The following is a 19304-nucleotide window of genomic DNA, read 5'->3' on the forward strand; positions in this document are numbered from 1 at the left end:
GAAAGGAACACATTTATGGCTTCCTAAGCTCGCAGAATATTCCCCATACCAATTCAAAGCAATTCCTCTGACCTAGCCCCCAGCATCTTCAGGAGCTTCCTTCTAGATGCTGGACTGGCAGCGGGGAGAGGTAAAATGCATGCCTGCAGACACACAGCTTCCTGCCAGCAGACCTCCATCTACTCCTCATTCAAATTGTGCTGCAGCACTGAAGTTATGAGCTTTACACCTGCATTTTACAGCCAAGTAGAGAGTTGCCAGTAAAATCCATGGCAATCTACATCAGAGCTCAACTCAAAGGTGTCTAATGGCAAAATTCCTTGGAAAGGGATCAGGAACAAGCCCAAAGTCAGCAGCAACCCCATAAGGGGATTAAAGTATCCCAAGTTATATTAGTAAGGATTAAATAATAATAACATCCAGAAATTTGGAAAGGACAGAAACCCTCACACAAATGCACAAGCCAGCTCCTAAGTGGAGGTTAGGAAAAAAACTTTCCCTGTGGGCAAACTATTCCAAGATCACTCATGTCATGATCATTTCCTTTTTTCCCACAAACACTTGGCCTTTGTCAGAAACATAAAAGACATTTAGACATGCACTGGCCCATCCTAGCATGGTGCTTTGTGCGCTTCTCAAAGGGTGTCCTAACTAACAAGCCAAGAAAAGGTAATCACAAACCCTGACACAGCCAGGTGAAACCCCACGAAATAACCAACAGATGGTGCAGGCTGTGAGCTGTGGGCTGGTGAAGGGCTCAACGACAAGTGAGAGGGCACAGAGCCACCAGTGTGTGCTCAGGTTCTCGGTGCAGCATTTCAGAGCCCAGTCCCGACTCCTACAAGCAGCTGCTGCAGACACACTCAGCAGCTACGGGGCTGGCTTCACCTCACAGTGTTTTACAAGCTGCTTTCAAGCAGGCGGCCACTGAGGTCCACAAATTCTGTGATGCTTTATCCAAACAACATGTCAGCCAAATGTATCTACACGGTGGAGATTTCAATACAGACCCTCTGGAGCTGGATGTAATCCTTCCAGGTCAGGGAGTGTGATGCCAGACTAGCAGGGGATTCCATACAGTGGAGAATATCCCATATCTGTTTCTGAAAGACAGCCCCCTGTTCATCATAGTCTCATGATCACATACAGGTGGTTGTTGGTTGGCTTTTTTTTTTTTTTTTTAACCTTTGGGGGAGGAAAGTGTTTGGGTACTGCTCACTGGATGGTGGAACAGAAAAGACTTCCCAGGAGTCCTCAGGCTGCTACACATCAATGAGTTTCTCTCTTCCACGCTTAAAAGTACATTAAATTTGAATCAAAACAGATAGCAAATACCACCAATTTAAAGTGAAAATATTATGGCATTTTGCAATTATGCCCAAAATCAGCACTATGAACAGAATGTTCGGATTCCATGACACACCAGACAATATAATTAATGCCAGCAGATCTGGTTTCATGCTTTTTCATTCTGGTGTCACTTCAGGGGAGTGCTGGATTCTTTTTATTTAAAAAAGAATCTTTATTTAAAAGAGAATTGTAACGCAGTGCAAGATAAAGAATGTCGAAAACAGAGTGTTAATGTTCTCCTAGCAGAATTTTGAACAGCATCAATTTTGCATAATTAAAAAACAGGTGTACTTGTACATACCTAACTTGTGACGCAGTAAGATTTATTATTTTTTTACATTAAAAGGGATACTGAATCTCCACAAGTGAAAAACTCAGTTCAGATCACATTATGGAATTTTGCACAAGATATGATATGGGCCATTTTATTTTCAATTCCCCTGAAATCAAAAGGAGTTTAAGGTCTGACTGGGAACATACTCTACTCATCTGCCTCACAACTGTTTAGATTACATGATGCAGTACCAAGAGTTGCATAAAGGAAAACAAATCTCACCTTGACTTTTTCGTACACATTTGTCCTTGACCAGAAATGTTGTTCTTACTGTGATTTCCAGATGGGGATTCATAGGATTCATGCACAGTTTCCAAAGTGGAAAGGAAAAGTGATAGTTAAATGACTGCACAGTACTAAAGAACAAATTCTGGCTTCCTAAACCTTCATAAGGACCAAGATCAAACTAAAATAAAATGGGATAATAAACTCTCTACAATTGTCTGCTGTAATCCAGGCCTCTAACCTTCATGTCAGGTTGAAAGGAGGAAATTTTAAGAAGGTAACCATTGTATTGTTCTGCCTTTCCTGGTTTTAAAGTGAAAATACTGAGAACTGTGGTGAGGTAAGCTGGATTAGTCAACAGTGCAGACCACTGCACTGTTGGATTGTTTTCTTGGCTTAAAAATGTTTGGGACAGTGTTTTAATAAATAGTAAAAATACTTAAAATATATTTTTTTCTGCGTTATTCAGATAAAACATTGTTGAAATGCCAACATGCAGCTCAGCAGATAAAGGTGCAAGCTGAAAGAAGAATTTGGAATAATTAATGTATACATTTTCCACTGCTAAATTTGAATCTATGTTGAAAGCTGGAAAGGGTATTGCTTCCTAATGAACATGGGAGGGATGTAATCCTATCTTCAGAAAAGTTCTCCTGGCATTTTCAAGACAGATTGATGGATGAATGGAACAGTTTGGAATTACTAATTTTCTAACCCTTTTTCATTAAAATAAATATATTTTTTCCATCAATTTCACTGCCTAGGAACTGTGTAGGAGATTTCTTGCAAGGTTTTATCAGCCAGATTTCTGTAAACATTGTCTATTTTTTCAGTATCCAGGAAAGCAGAAGAAATTTACTTTTTACGGGTGTATTAGCAATTTTCTGTATAAGATCATGTTTGGAGATTAACAGAAAATTTGAAACCTTCTTTTCTAAAACCTTAGACTAAAGTTACACAGAAAGCAGCTGTTCCTTTCTAGAGCTATGGAACTGCACCACTTGCAGAAGCATCACATCCTCCTGTGTGCCATGCTCCAGAGCACACCTGACATGCTTGTAAGGAAAGACACCCAACAGGATACCCAAAACGAGACCATCTGAAAGAACCCGTAGCATTGCAGAGTGATGTCAAAAGAGTGAGATCAAATTTACCCTACTAAAAGGCAGGGCCAGGAGCTATACCTACTTCACCCAGCCTCTACAAAGATGTTGGTGCAGCGATGTGAAGGCTCCAAAGCAGAAAGCATTAGTCCTGATCCCCTCCCTGTGCCACTCCTGGCATACAAGGTACTTAGAGAAAGAGATTATGGGAGCAAGACAACAGTAACCTGTGTTACGGTGCCATGGACAGCACTGTGCCTCACAACAAACACCAGCTCTGGGGGGAGCAGGAGTGACCCCAGCCTGTGAGCTGGGAAGAAACACACTCTTGTGAAAGGCAACAACTGCACCACTGAGGGAACACATGCCAGGCTTACAAGTCACAATTTCCTCCCCACTGTAGACAAAGTTCCTTATTATTTTCTTAATGTCCTCCTCCTGCACAGAAATTTATCATTCTTGGTCTCAGCCCATTGGTCATTTAAATTTGAAGATGAACATATTCATCTACTTGTTAGGCAAATGGGAATGTAAAGAGACTTTACCTATTTAAAATGCAAAAGCATTAAAAAATAAAATCCATTTTTATAGCTTTCCCCAAGGAGCAGGAGTATTATTAAATAAGAACATTGGAAAAATTAATCAAAGTTGTAAATGACTAACTGTTCACTTTGGCATGTGTACGTGGGTGTGCACATGCACACACATCTTTTACTTTAGGCTTTTAATTGTGTAAGGCATTAGTAAGTTTTACCAAGCACAACAGTGGAACTTCCCATTTTTTGCTCTGTTACCTCAAAAAAGTTTAAGGAACTCAAAAGCTAAAATTTACTTTATGGGAACATTAAGGTTGCAAATTTGAATATTTAAAATTAATGAAGAAATGTAGATGCCAAATATTCTTCCTTAACCTTAGATTAACACTAGCAAACCATTTACATATCCTTTCAGCTCTAGTCAGAACATTAAAATCACTATATCCTGCACATGTAAGGTGTGGGCAAGAAAACCTTCATTTTTAATATATTAATTTAATGGTGTAAATTCACAACCCTCAAATTGTTTTTGCACATGCGAGGCAGTGGCACTATGCCTCCATAGTTAAGGTCTGCAAGACATATTCCAGCCCAAATCCTTGTTTCTAACCTTTCACTGCTTTTTCGAATAAATTCCTTTTAGTCTGAACTTTCTCATGCTTAGTCAGAGCCCAAAGGGAGATATGTTTTTTAAAGATCAGGCCAATCATTATTTTTTTTCTTTATTTACGGGATTGTGAAATATATACTATGCATTCAATTCTGGAAAATTCATTTTTTTTCCTTCTAAGTAACGCTCCTCATGGACACTGTCATGTACACAAGTGATGAGTTTGAATGCACTTAAACTGGACAGAAAATCATAATTCTGTTTGCAGCCTACAGCACCCTCAGACAGGGATGAAAGCTGGCGTCCCCCACAGCACCTTGCGCCCTACGCTCTTAGCCCAGCACCTCGGTACAATCCAGTGCACAGACAGCAAGTGTGATACTACCATGAAGGGGAAGGAGAGAACAAGCCTCACAGGTTAAACCCCATTTTCAAACGGCTCACCCATCGCAAACCTGGTAAGAATTACAGCCTGCTACCAGGAGCTGGGATATGACCACAAACTAACACGTATTGTGCTACATCTAAGGTGTATCACTACATCTTGAGGAAGTGGGAGTGAAGACCAAGCAAAGAGAAATGACTCAGATATCGCATGGTACCTGTTAAACTGTGCCACAAGGCAGGAGCTTCAGCATGTGACACGTGAGCAGGCAGCTGGCCCTGCTGTACCATAGGCACATGCCTCCCTCTAGGCTACGGCGAAGCCCAAGCTTGGAGTCAAGCTCTGAACCAGGGATAGTGACGGCACCAGCCAGAAACACAAACACCTGAGGAGGACAGGGTTATCCTGTCTGCTTCATCACGTGCACAGCTGGGACAATGATCCCTTCTGAAGGCCCTTTGTCCCTCTTTGGTACCTCTGTATTACAAAGATACCCAACCTTAACAGCAGTTATCTTTAACACTGCAACACCACAGCAGATACTGCACTTCACCACCTTCCTTGGTGTGCCACTCAATGTACATGGAAAATGTGTTGACTGGCTTTTCTTTCCCTCGATTGCACTGCTAGAACTGGCAGCCTTTGAGCTGAAATGCTTCTCAGCATTTATAACAAGCAGTATGGTTCTGATCTCTACCCCAGTCTGTCACTCGAGAAGAGAGGAGAGCGCAGCCCATCCATTTCTCAATCTCTTCTTAATGGCCAGTTTTGAGTTGCAGATATGCTAAAGCCTGGACTATACAGAAAAACGCAAGAACTCTCCGTATTGCCAGCTGTGCTGTCTTCATGGAAGACAGATCTTGGTTTTTCTCTCTGTAGGACACCAGCATCTGTGTAAGACTTCAATTACACAAATTTTGTACCCCCAATGCAATAAAGCAACACACTTCAACAGGGAAAGCAATTCATAATACGTTTAAAATTGCTCTAGGCTGAGAATTTCTGTCTGAAATATTTGGTAAATATCATCACCTGTGAGATTCTTTCAAAAGTCCTTTGCAAACAGGAAAAATGAGCTCCAAGACAACAGGAAGGTCAACAGGCATAAAGGAAAAACAAGTTGTGTTATTTGGGATCAATCTTGGAATTCTGTGGGAATACTGGTGGAATTCCTTCATCCAGCTCATGATTTTTCAAACTATGGGGCTGGCCACAGTTAGCACAAAGGGACTAGGAAAGTTGCTTCCTATTTCTGCTAGAATTTAAGGCACAAGTGAAGGAGCTGCCAGGCAAACAATGGCCTGGGTTTACAGACAGGAATTGCACACTGGGCTCTCAGGCATACGGTGGAGTTCTTTGACGAGCTGCACAGGAGTAACCTGCTGGCAGTGTGAGCACAAGGATCTGCTTTTAAAAAACAGCACAAAACACAGCTTAGCCTCTTAAACAGAATTGCATGTAAACAAAAGCATGAGATGGAGGCAGAAAGAACAGGATCTGCCAGAAAACAACCATTAGAGGTCTTCAAACCTCCAGCAAATGCCACAGATTTGTCACAGTAACAAACTGCAACACTGCTAGGAATGAAAGCAGGTGAACTATTTGTTTGAAGGGAACTTCTTTTTCATGTTATTTTCCAGCAAATCACAGAATAACTGGCTGGTGGCATGCTAACAGCCTAGCAGAGCAGACTTCACTTTCATGGCTTGTACTGGCTGTGAGCAATACCTGCTTTTAAACTACTACATCTTGGACGTCATGGTCCTCAAAAAAGTTCTTACCACGGCAGGAGAACAAAGAAAACCACGCTATCACTGAACTCCTCTGGACTCAGCCAAACTGATTGACACGCTGGAGATGAAATGCTCCTGAAATCACTTCTTCCTGATTCTTCTGACTTCCAACAGCATTTCTTTAAAAACTTCCAGGAATACTATTCCCTATGATATTAGCACTGCTCCATCACACTCAGGACTTCTCCCTCGAGAAGAGGAACACTTCTGAAGTCTCAGATAGACAAACAGCCATATACAAAGCTAATATTCCAGCTACACTTTAAGAAACCTTCATCCTTTAGTAATTCTTCCCCTGCTCTGCTCTACATGCTTGCTGTTCTGCTTTCTCTCACAAGGCACAGAAATGCAATCCAACAGCATGAGGCTGTGCCTGGCAGACAGAGACTGGGCTGTGAGCCCGGAGACTTGCGCTCTCCTCCTTTGCCACTTGCCCACTGGTTGCCTCCAGCAAGTCGCTTGCTTTTGCTCTGCTGTTCCCTGCTTGCCTGCAGAACAGCAAACTCCTCTGTGGGCGATCCAAGGCTCGCCCAGGCAAAAGGCTTAGACATACCAGGGACTAGTAGGACTACTGGCTGCATTGATTAACATATGGTATTTTGAAAATAGATATTAAAAGGCCATTGGTAAGCTGTAATCGGGCAAGTGTGATATTAACAGTTGCTGGAGCGACCTTTTAATTCTGTCATATGCTGGTCCAAAGCAGCAGAGACACCATTAGAAAAAGCAGTAGTAAGCATGTAGACAAGAGCTTAAATGCTTACCCAGTCCCAGGATGAATTAAGGTTTCATGAGCAACCATAAAACTGACAGTCTAACTCTGAGCTCTGCAAGCCAATTCTGGTTGCATTGCACATGTTCTTACACGCAAGTTCTTCTTTCCTACAGAATAGTAATACCAAAATCCAACAGCCTGACTATTAAAATCCATGGTATGTAGCAGAGTTACAGAACACAGCTATGCTAACTGGAGACAGGGCCCTGTTGGGGGACGCTCAGACTTCTCTACCTCCCTCCCTTCCACTGCGGATGAGCCCAGAAGGAGCTGGTAGCACGGAGCCCATCCTGGGTTTTCCTCCTAATCCAGTTTAGGCACTGGCTCAGGTAGGACTGCTCATCCAACCCTGGTGACAGCTCAGCTCTTACAACTGTTGTCTCCAGCCTGAGATGTGCACACCGAACACACCCAGCACAGTGCACAGACGCCTTCACATCTGAGGTGACGCTGCCCGCAGCTGTGTCCCTGGCACACTGTCCCTGCTGGGGCAGGGTTTTCAGACCCTTGCTTGCCAGTGGCTTTATTTAGCTATCTCTCAGGTTGCCAAGAATTTCCCGTGGTATGTGAGCAGCAGGAGGGAGATTGTTTTTACAAAGTTTGTAACCCCCTGAAACATGAATGGAATTTCCATGGAAAATGATGGTGCAGATGTAGTACAATCACCTTCTTCCCGAGGACTTTGAAAAGTCAGGAGCAAACAAGAGAGAGAGAAAAGCATCTCAGGAAAGACTGCTAGACCCTTCTATAGGAAGTCAGTGACCTAGATGTCAAATTGGTCATCCCTGCCTAGGAAAAAGTATCAATTTTTTTATTTTTTTTTTTCAAAACCTCTCCTCCCTTCCTCCCTGTCAGTCAAAGTTGGTAACAGCTTGACAATCCTTTTTATTAACACATTAGCACTGTGGGTTGCATTGTTTTCTTCACTCTACATGTGGGAATTCTGGTCTTGGATCGTGAGCCAAGGCTAAAAAGTTGCTCACAAAGTCATGCAGCTGTGTCCCCAAGGGCACTGTCCTCTCCTCAGCACCACAGATCTATGTCACTTTGAGAACGGATCCACAACAGAAAAGTGAGTCCCTGAGACACAATCTATAGACTAACATGCCAAGGCTGCAAATAGCCAACAGTTTTTCCTCGAGGCAGCCTTCAAAGTGCCCTCCCAGCTGGAAAGTCTAAACACCAATGTCTCCTCTTCAAGCAGGCAGCAAACTAACAACTGGCCTCAGCTGCACCCCAGCTCACCCCACGGCTCCCTTCTCCCCATGGAAGGCTGGGCCAGCCCTGCCCGAAGCAGCCCCTTCCTTCCTCAGTCTTTCAGCCCTGAAGGCACAGGCATGTTACTTCACAGCTTCACCCCCTTGTGCCCAGAGCAGGCCAGGCACAACTCGTGCATGACCTGGCACGATGAGGATGTCACCTCCCAAGAGGTCACTGCTCTGGGGTAAGTCCACATGACACGACGCCGCTAACCGCAGCTCCAGGAAGCCTGGGACCCAGCCACAGTGCCCTCGCTGCACTCCGCAGAGGCTCAGCTGAGATATCTCCCCACTACCCACGGACAGGAGGAGCTTCACCAAACCCCTCCAGGTGCCCACTGTGGCTGTGAGTAACAGCTGCTGTCAGAAAGTCACTGTGGAGAAAAAAGTTTTTAGAAACGTGCAGGACCCAGTGCTGGGCAAAGAAGACCCTCATCAACACCAGTTTTGGATGAATGCAATCTATGCCACAGGGACCCACGGAGAAACACATGAGAGAAAACAAGATCTTGTTGTATCCATTAAGTACTGAGACATTTTGTAAGGCAGCAAACCATGTCTGCAGAGCCCAAGAGTCTAGAGGTTCCCAACATGGTAGAAATAGCAAAGGAAGATTTGGACAATACAGACGTCTGTAACAGAAGGGGTATAAACAGCCAAATCGGGTCACAGAGGAATAGCACTGGAGAGCAGGCAAAATAAAAATAGCAGAAAAGGAAAGATAAATAAAATTCCTAAAATATACGATGAGCAAACAGAACGACAAGAAAACAAGAGGGCCATTGAGCAAAAAGAGGAGAAGAGCCATGCATAGGCAACCAGGGAAGGCTAGGGATTTAATCCAGCTCCAGAGGAGAGGGCACAGGGAAGAAAGAAGACAGCTGAATTATTTCATTGCAACGGCAAGGAGGGGAAGAGGAAGATGACTTCATCAGGAAATTACAATCATCTGCAGTTAGGAACAGCAGCACTGGCTGAGCAGTTTCACATTCAAGCTGCAAGACAGGTGACATGCACAGCTGATCTTCCACCGCGCTGGATGCCTGCGGTGGCCTCCCTCTCTGCACCCACCAACTCCCTGCTCTGGTGGCTTGGTCTCGCCTCCAGCTCTTCAGCTAGGTGAGACTATTTTGGGAGAGCATTGAGCGTGGTAGGTTAAAGAGGGTTCAGTAACTCGTGCATTGGGGATGGCACAGAGGCAGACTCGTATAGCCCTGCATAAAGACAGAAGCAGTCCCTGCCATTCTTACTGCTCGCTGATGCACCTCCACCACTACCAAGGCAGCTCCTACGAAACCTGGTATAAAGAGCAGCTTCTTGTCACTGTCTTCTCCCAGTGATTTTTTCTGCCTGTGACTTTCCATTCTCTCCAGCCTCTGAGATGCAGCCACCAACCACAAGAGGCTGTTATTGTCCACATAAATCCTTCTACAGCTCCAACAATGCAGGGTTTGCCCACACAGCAGGGGCACAAACCCTCACACTTTTCCCCTCTTATTGTCCATTCCTCCCTCTATCTCAGCCAAAAACATTCCTTTGACAGGTAAGAAGGGGAAAGCTGACTTACAAAAAAAAGAAAAAACATGCCAAAATTCAAGCAAGGGGGCAAGAGATGAGCCTGGAAAGACTCAGGATAAGTGAAACACCAACAAGCAGCATGGCAGCTATGGAACAAGAGACAACGCGAGTCTGGAAAGGAGCGTCTATTCTCTGCCTGGTCCTGCAGACCCTATGTCACAGGGGGCCTGAAAGGGCCTGTCTGCAGAGCCCATCTCCTGTCCTGTGGGCATGAGGAGGTACACGCTTTGCGATGGTGGGGCACTACCCAGCCATTTCAGCCAGGGGCTGAGGACCTTCACCCATGCACGGAATGGTCAGCCCTGCTCCTGCAGGCAGAACGCCGGGACTCCCTCATGCTCATTTCCAACTCTTCACCTATCACAGAATGGGACTGATGAAACAGCAGTTTAAAAAACATTGCGTAGCTGTACTTTTTAATTATTTTTATTCTTCACTATTTATCCAACTTCTCTCTTTTCTTCTTTCTTTTCTTTTTTTCTTTGTCTTTTTTTTTTTTTTTTTTTCCTCTTTTTAACCCAGCCAGGGTCAGTTTGGCACTTCCAAGCCATCCTCTATGACTGGTAAGACTGGTAACTTACCTTTTCAGTGAAACTCATGGTTCTTACCTAACAGGAAAAAACACAGGTCTCTAGAGATCTCAGGAGGTCTCCAGGCCAACATCCTGCTCAAAGCAGGGTCTGATCTGAGCTCAGACCTGGTTATTCAGTGCTTTATTCAGACTTGTCTTGAAAGCCTCCAAAGATGGAGAAGGTACAACCTCTCTGGACAACCTTCTCCACAGCATGGCGGAAAACTTTTCCTCACATGCAGCCTCTCTTCCAGCTTACGCCTGCTGCCTCTCATCCTCCACGCCTGGCTCTGTCCTCCCAGTGCCACCAGGTCCCTGCTGCCCCGTCCCCGGGCAGAACCAGCCCCGCTCCTAGCGGAGGGCCCTGCGCTGACCCCCTCCACTCCATCAGTGTCTTTCCCCAGGGAGCACGGAACCACATCGCGGGTTTGGGGTTCAAAAATCCTACATGACTCGATCAACCTGGAGAGCTCAGCAGCACCCGGGGCCGCCCCGAAGGGCTGCGTGACGGGGAGGGCGGCGGGGCTCCGGCCGGCCCCTCGGCACCCCCCAGCCCCTCAGCGCCGCCCGGACCTGCCTGGGCCCCTCCGCTCCGCTCCCGGCGGGCCGGGGGGCGCCGAGCCGGGAGGCGGCCCCCGCCACTCCGCCCACCGCCACCGCCCCAAGGCCGCCATCTCCGCGGCGCCGGCCGCCCTCTGCCGGTCGAGCCGCCGCTCCGCAGCCTGCAGGGAAGGGCCCCCAGGGGCCCTGGGCCTCCCGGCCCCGCTGCTGGAATGTCCGCCATCCCCGCTCCCCGCACCGGGCACCGGCCGCGAGCCGTGAGCAGCCGGTCCCGGCCGTGCCGCCGGGGGAGCGCGCCCAGCCGAGCGCCCCGGGCACCCTGCGCGCCCGCGGTGCTCGCACACGTCAGGCCCCGGTCCCCCCTTTACGCGCACACAGCGCCGTGAGTACTTACTGCCTTGTGAGGCTCCTTCACCTGAGGCAGCTTCAGTGTCTGCAAAGAGAAAGAGCTGCACTTAGATCTGACAGCAGACTCTGCCCCACGTCTGAGAGCACGCAGCCTCGCAGCTGCCCCAGCATCTTGACCGCTCGCTCGTCTCTAGCCGCGTTGCGGCACCCCACACAGCAGCACCCCACACAGCGGCACCCCACCACAGCGGCCCACGATGCCTGCAGGGGCTGCCACCACTCAAACTTTTTCTGCAGTGTCGCAGAAGCTTGGTTTTGAAGCAGGACGGCTACAAGGGTGCCCCTACCCCAACCCTGCACCCCAGGGAGCAGCCTGGACCCTGAGGAGCGAGCCCCCCAGCTCTGGCAGCCTGTGGCAGGCTTCATTGAGGTGCTATGTGTAAGGGTCTGATCGCCAGCTTGGCTCAGCCCAGCAGAGGTGCTCCATCCAGAGCCCTCTTGGGCCCCACGGGCAGCACCAGGTTGTGGGACACTCACTGGCACGGCCTCAGCCCCCCTGGGAAAGCCCGTGCTATCACCCCTCTGGTCTCAGGCCAGCCTGGGTCACAGCGGAGTAGGGGACCATGTATCTCAGGGCAGAGGGGTCGTGGCTGAGGTGTGCCTGGACTGACTGACACAGCCTAATGGTCCCAGTGTTATTCGTGGAGCTCATGATGATACGTTTCATAATTTCTGCTGAAGGTTTGTGGAAATCGCTCATGTGCTTAATTCCTGGGCAAACGCTGTCAACCCAGGAAAGCAAATGGTGAACAACACATCCAGCTCGGTCTCCCCTGGGAGATGCACAGCCGGCTCTGCTGCCATGTCCCTGGAGACTGTGTCCCCTCCTCCAACAGCAAAGGCAAACCTCTGTGAGAGATGGGCCATGAGCCACAGGAATCCCCCCGGGGCTACTCCATCCTGCTTTACTGAAGACATATGTGAAAAGATGGGAGAGAAAGCCCCCTCCACTGTAGCACGTGTGACCGCAAGCAGCACACAGCAAAGATTACATTCAAGCCCTAAATGAATGCAATGGGCAAAGCTGCAAGCTGGAAAACAAAACCCAATGTTACAAGTCAAGGATCATAAATGATTAGGACTTCCAAGCCATTTTGAAGTGTTTCATATTCATCCTAAGCTGCATATACCGTATGTCACGTTATCTAATAACATAACTACATTTCAAAATATTCCGTATGTCTCTTGGAATCATGCTTGCATTACTCTGAAAACCACAGCTGTGGAATGTCACAGCATTTTTAAATTTAAAATTTGCAACCTTAAGTAATAAACACTGTTTGCATTTAATTTCCTTCTTGTTTCTTAAAAAGAATACAAATAAATGGCTGTGGATTTATGAATTTGTACATTTCTTCCTGATTAACCTGCCCGATTAGATCACTTTTCTAGGCAGCAAGATTAAAGAGTATGCAATTAATTTGGCACAATTTCATAAACTGAGGGGCCAGATTAGAAAGCCTCAGTATCATATGCAAAACCTCAAAAGTCAAACCCCTGTATTTTTCCACAGCTGCTACTTGTTTGAATTACCACCTATCACTCAAGGAGAAAGCTAGCTGTGGCACAATGGAGTTCTGCAAAATACTGTTCTGGCGTTCACAGACAATGACATAAATAGACCATAAAAGGTATGTAGTATGCATGCACCAGACTATTTCTGTCATTTAAATAGCTTTTAAAAGTACTTTAGTTAAACATAACACGAATCAAGCAACATGCAGAGGTTTAAAGAGCAGCCATTTCTGTACTGTGTTAAGAAATGCTGTTACTCCTAGTCATAAGGTAGACTAAAGGCTTCATTGAAAAAAAAAAAAAAGAAAAAAAAAACCACAACAACTAAAAATCCCCTAACAGCCCATTCTAAATCACCTTTGGGCTGAGACCAAGTAATTGCAGCTTTAAACAAAAGACCAATTTCTGAGAAAGTTGCAAAAGTGAGAGTAGGGAGGTCAGCAGGAGAGCTGGAAAGTAAGCAAGTTAACTGTTAACTCCTGTGTCTCAAGTAACTTTCTGTATCTCCTATAAAAATTTACCACAGAGTGTGAAATACATAGTGGAAAAAAAAAAAAAAAAAAAAAAAGGATGCTTGGGATGCAGCACAGAGGGTGAAATGCCTGCCCCAAATATCCTATGATTTTTCAGCAGCAGATAATCATACAAATGAAACCCAGGTTTCTTCAGCTCAAAACCAGCATCTCTCCTCAAGAATGGTTATTTCTCTATTAATTTTCAACTTCTCACCTCAAAATTGTTTCAATCACAGAACTGCTCCAACTCAACACTCCAAAAACATGCACATAAGAAAAATGCTTTTTTCCACGTTCACAGTTTGAATGAGCCATCTTCCTTTTCATATTTTTGGAACTAAGCAGAAGCCATTCTTGCAAAGCACCTACCAGAAACTCCAGAAGCTCTGAGAATTTTTCAGATCATCAAACAATTAGTTAAACTAGAAATTTCACCTGAAGTCAACAACCCTACCTTGACAGTGCTGTATCAGGCCCTGGGCTAGCACACGCATGTGGAAAGGTAACAGAGAACCAGTCTGTTCTCAGGGAGGCACTGCAGCAACTAAATAATGTCAATAAATAATAAAGAAAAACAGCTCAAGCAAAATCATCTTTCAGCCCAGAAATGCTTATCTGGAAACAGGGAACTTCCACCAATTATTACAGCGGAGGCGATATATCCTGCGAGGGTTAAACTTGAATCTTGCTATTTTCTTTCATTTGCTTTCTGAAGAATTCTCCATTGGGTAAAAATCTTGCTTGCTTGGCCTCAGCCCAGAGGTTTTTTAATTTACTTTTTGAAAGTCTAATAAAGTAATTTCAGCCATTTCTGAGTTATCTAAAAGTGAAATAATTCTCCTCACTCAAACCATGCCGATGTTTCGCTGCTCATGTTGCTCAAATCCAACTGAACCGTACAAAACAAAACTTTCTAGCTGACTAATTCCTGAAGAGACTCCAAACCTTCCAATGACTTGAAAAGCCCCATGTAGCTAAACAAAAAGTACTGTAAGCAACACATTTCTGAGGCCTGGGTTTCCTGTAGGTGACGCAGCAACGTTTGTCCATGCTGACAGCTGGGACAGTGCCCACCAGTGCAACCAGGAATTTGCAGCCTCTCTGCTCCAGCCCAGCTCCAGCAGCTCTGCAGGGAGAGGAAGGAGCCCTGGTCCCGTGGGGCTGCACAACAGCTCACAAAGGAGCCTTTCAGCCCAACATTTTTATTTTTATTTTTATTTTTTGCATTTTGGAGAGGCGCAGGGTAATAACCTTTTCACTTCTTTTCATTTCTTGCAATCTTTTCATTTCTTCCTAGATAATCTGTAGTGAGCAAATTTCTTACCTACGTACCTGACTCTTGGCAGAGTAAAAGCTTTACATGGGGTTCCCATGCCTGCAACTGGGCTTTCAGAGCAAAGCAGAAAGGGAGCCTGCAAGGCAGCAGTTCTTTGACAAAGAGCTACCTCGACCCTTAGCACTTGCAAAGTACCAGGAGATCAATCGCTCCCTGAATTCCTCCAGCCAAGCAGAGCACCATAGAGAAGGCTCAATAAACTATGAGGATGCCCAGTTTTTTATTAAGAAACCACCATTCCTGAAGGCAGATGAAGAAAAAAAGTCAGCCTGAAGAAAATCACTGTCAGCACAGCTTCTCTGCCATGGACATTCAGCAAGTAGGCAAGTGCACATAAAGAAAAATATAGGAAATTTCTATTGAAAATGATCACTACAGAGTGTGATTTTTACACCTTAAAGATGTCACCAAGTGAGAGTCAACGTGGAACTGAACAACTCAAAGGATGAGAACAAATTCAGGTCTTGTGTGGGCTAAACCAATGATCTGACAATTAAGGACAAAAAGGGAGAGGGTCAAAGACCCCATGCCTACACCAGCCCCAAGCTCCCCAGCTACTGCTGCTACCTTGATACCAGGCTGCACAAAACTGAGCTTAGAAATAACCCAGTGCTAAGCAAGGACAATTTGGGACCTTTCAACCTCCCCTCCTAGGAACAGAACTTGTGTCACTGATTGAGAACAGCAGGGCTGGCTATAGAGATGCTTTTTCATTTGTTCTGTCCCAAAGTAATTGTGTTGATCAGGTTTGAACCTTTCTCCTCTCCCACGACAGGAAATAGCTGATGATCCCACTGGATCACCAGTTCTGTCCATCTGCAGGGCCTACACAAATCCTGTTAGTGACACAGCAATGTCACAAGAAAGCAAAAAGCAGTGGGGCTGTTCAAGAGGAAGGGGGATATCCTTCAGTGCTTAACAAAAAGTAGGTAATTCTGCTTGAGGGCCCAAAAAGCCCTGGAAGAAAGCACCCAAGGAGAAGAAAAGCAGCCTGAGCTTGCTCCAGTTATTTTGATGCTGAGCTGGAGAGCTGATCCTGCATCAGCCAAACCCTCAGGCAAAGGCAGGTACTAGGTGTCTGACACATGGCGGTGGCTGATGCTCAGAAAAACCATCAGGCAAAGAGGGAATGCCAGGTCCTGCCACTGCTCCTTCCTTGCCCAGTCAAAAGGGTCCAGGATCTGCATTTCTGGCAGCTGATGATTGCACAGAATAGGCCAAGGGAGCTCAACTCACAGTACTTCGGGGACAAGCAGAACTAGAAGAGCTGGCTTGCCAGTGCTTTGGGGTTTGATCCAAGACGTGGACTGCAGATTCACAGGGAGAATATGAAGAGTGAAGAATCACACCCTCAGTGATAACCAGAAGGTTATCTCATATTTGTTATGGTGGCCAATACCAGCCACTGCTTCTACATAAAACCTTAGATACTTGTTGCAATAAAAGCATCTTCCAACAAAATTTCTTTAAGTCCTGCAGTCTTCTGCTATTTCCAGCATTGTTTCTGGCTCAGCTGTGTCTGACTCTCAATGGATAATAGGACACAGATCTTTCCTCCATATAGGCCTTCTTTATTATTATTTTTTTAGGTATACATGACGTGCACATTCAATAGTATATTATTTGTCTGCAGATAGGTACACTTCTGAACTGCTTAAGCAGCTAGTTCGGGGACTGTTTCTTGGAGAATCACATTTACAGAGTTGCATCAAATTTTCAATTTGATTTCTTGTTGACTAGTATACAAGAATAAATATCTCATTTTGATTTTTATTGTCTTTAGGCAATTTAAATGCACTTTAAATGTTACCACTGCATGCATCAATTTACAGCAAGATAAAACAACACTTTCTAAGTTTTACATACATAAATTGTGCTTTTCCAGTGCTGACATGAAAATTACTAATAAATTTCCACATACAAAATTTTGAAAATTTCCATCTTCTGTAGCTACACATAAAAAAGACTTTAGAAGCAAAAGGCAAAACAATGTCTCCACTGAGTTTGTGGTAAACCTACAGATATCAATTGTACATGTGTATGGTGATGAATCGAGACCATTTGATGCATACCTTAATTTCATTTGCAATATAAATAAATATATAAATACTAGTAAATTGAATCACACAATAGCAGCTGATCTCATACTAATGTAGCTCCTACAAATTCCTGTTGCAGTAAGGATCCCACAGTGCTTGTTGGAGAGAGGTAAAATAAAAGCAATCCTTGTCCCAAATTTAAATATTGCTATCATTATTATAAAATTATTGCAATGCTGTGAGGCAACAGTAAAGCCCTCTGTATGTCAGCAAACTATTAGAATCACAGAACCATGGAATGGTTTGGGTTGGAAGGGACCTTGAAGTCCATCCAGTTCCAACCCCTGCCATGGGCCCAGGCTGCCCCCAGCCCCATCCAGCCTGGCCTTGGGCACTGCCAGGGATGGGGCACCCACAGCTCCTCTGGGCAGCCTGAGCCAGGGCCTCACCACCCTCTGAGTAAAGAATTTCTTCCTCATATTTAATCTAAACCTACCCTCTTTTAATTTAAAGCCATTACCCCTTGCCCTATCACTCCGCTCCCTGCAAAGAGTCGTGTCCCCCCCGCCCCGGCCAGGGCACTGTCAGGCCCCTGTAAGGTCAGCCTGGAGCCTTCTCTTCTCCAGGCTGAACAACCCCAACTCCCTCAGCCTGTCTCCATAGGAGAGGTGCTCCAACCCCTTGATCATCCTCGTGGCCTCCTCTGGACCTGTTCCAACAGCTCCATATCCAGGGGATTGTCCTGGCCCAGGTGCAGGACCTTGCACTTGGCCTTGTTGAACTCCATGAAATTGGCACAGGCCCACCTCTCTGGCCCGTCCAGGTCCCTCTGGATGGCATCCCTTTCCTGCAGCATGTCAACTGCATCACACAGCCTGGTTTCATCTGCAAACCTGCTTGCTGTGGGTGCACTCAATTCATGTCACTAATGAAAGTATTAAACAGTACTGATCCTAATACAGACCTCTGAGGGACACCTGTCATAACTGGTCTTCATCTGCACATTGAACCTTTCACCACAGCTCTCTAGATGAAGCCATACAGCCAGTTCCTTACCCACCAAATAGTCCTCCCATCAAATCCATGTATCTCCAATTTAGAGATATGGATATTGCGTGGGACCATATCAAAGGCTTTGGGCAAGTCCAGGTAGATGACATCAGTTGCTCTTCCCTTGTCCACCAATGCTGTCAATCTGTCATAAAAGGCCAGCAAGTTAGTCAGGCACAATTCGCCCTTAGTGAAGCCACGCAGGATGTCTCCATCACCAGTTTTCCAAGTCCCTTAGCATGGCTTCCAGGAAGATCTGCTCCATGATCTTCCCCAGGCAAAGAACTGAGGCTGACCAATGTGTAGTTCCCTGCATCCTCCTTTTCACCCTTTCTCAAAATGGAGGTTATGCTTCTCCTCCAGTCACTGGGGACTTTCCCTGACTGCCACAGCTTTTCAAATATAATGGAGAGAGTGGCTTAGCAACTTCACCTGCCAGTGCCCTCAGGATTAGGTATGTTCCAGGAACCATATTCAGGTTCCTCAGACAGTCACAAACCTGATGTTCTCCTACAGTGGGTGGGGCAGTCGCCACTCACTATTATTTTATGTATTTTTTTCTTCAACTGCAGAGTGAAGCTAGTTTGTAGCAGTTATTTAAAGGACTTCTAGGAGTTTTGTTGGCATTTAGAAAGAAATACCAGTATCAAAAACCAATTATGCATCTATCTAAGGATACAGAAGAAGCTCTATGATGTTAAACAGCACACAAGAACTATGCAACCATGCAATTAAAGTATTTACTGTGACTGTAGACTCTGAGAAGTTTCAGATGCATGCTTCCTTTTCAGCTGTGCATTTGCTGACTTCTGAGAGTTTAAGCATTTAAGATTTAACACTACATTAGCATTCATTATTCCAAGATTTTCAGTTTTCATTGGGAGATTCCCTTATGTGCCTTCAGACATCCCAGTTAATTGTTTAATGGAAGACCAAGAACACTAATATTGCTAGTGAAAAATGAGGAGATATCGCAGATGCTCCTACAAGTCTGACACACTTCAGTGCTTAACTCAGGTGGAAAATAAAAACACCGAAAGGCTTGTGATCTAGTTTCAAGTCCCTATGGTTTTGCTATTTTAGATAAGTATTTCTCCAAATTATACATGCTACGCTAATTGTACAAAACAGCCAAGCAAAACTTCCCCATTTCTGCAATTAAGTAACTTGAAATTAGCCAGACTTACAGAAAATTCAGGAAAAAGAAAATCACTTCTGACTAAGCACAAGAAATTTCATGCAAACAATACATTTGGAAAGTGACCTCAGCAGGGGCACGGGGATGATTTCAAGTATCATTTTATGTGTAGCATGAAAATACAGAAGCATACCACTGCCAGCATAAAGTGAGATACACAATT

The 19304-nt window shown here is 45.3% G+C and overlaps 1 protein-coding gene across 7 annotated transcripts in view; it reads right to left on the bottom strand.

Moving 5' to 3' along the window:
• Positions 1-19304, bottom strand: part of ZNF618 (zinc finger protein 618) — a 178819-nt gene that overhangs the window by 61637 nt on the left and 97878 nt on the right. For 6 of the 7 annotated variants that reach the window (XM_084299154.1, XM_084299150.1, XM_084299153.1 and 3 more), the window contains exon 5: positions 11475-11513. The exons of the other annotated variant lie outside the window; for it this stretch is intronic. In XM_084299154.1, the coding sequence (XP_084155280.1) occupies positions 11475-11513 (39 nt within the window). The remainder of the gene's footprint in view (positions 1-11474; positions 11514-19304) is intronic. 7 annotated transcript variants of the gene reach the window in all.

The sequence above is a fragment of the Netta rufina genome (genome assembly GCF_964035555.1).
Source record: "Netta rufina genome assembly, chromosome: 20".
In the NCBI taxonomy this organism is placed as follows: Eukaryota; Metazoa; Chordata; class Aves; order Anseriformes; family Anatidae; genus Netta; species Netta rufina.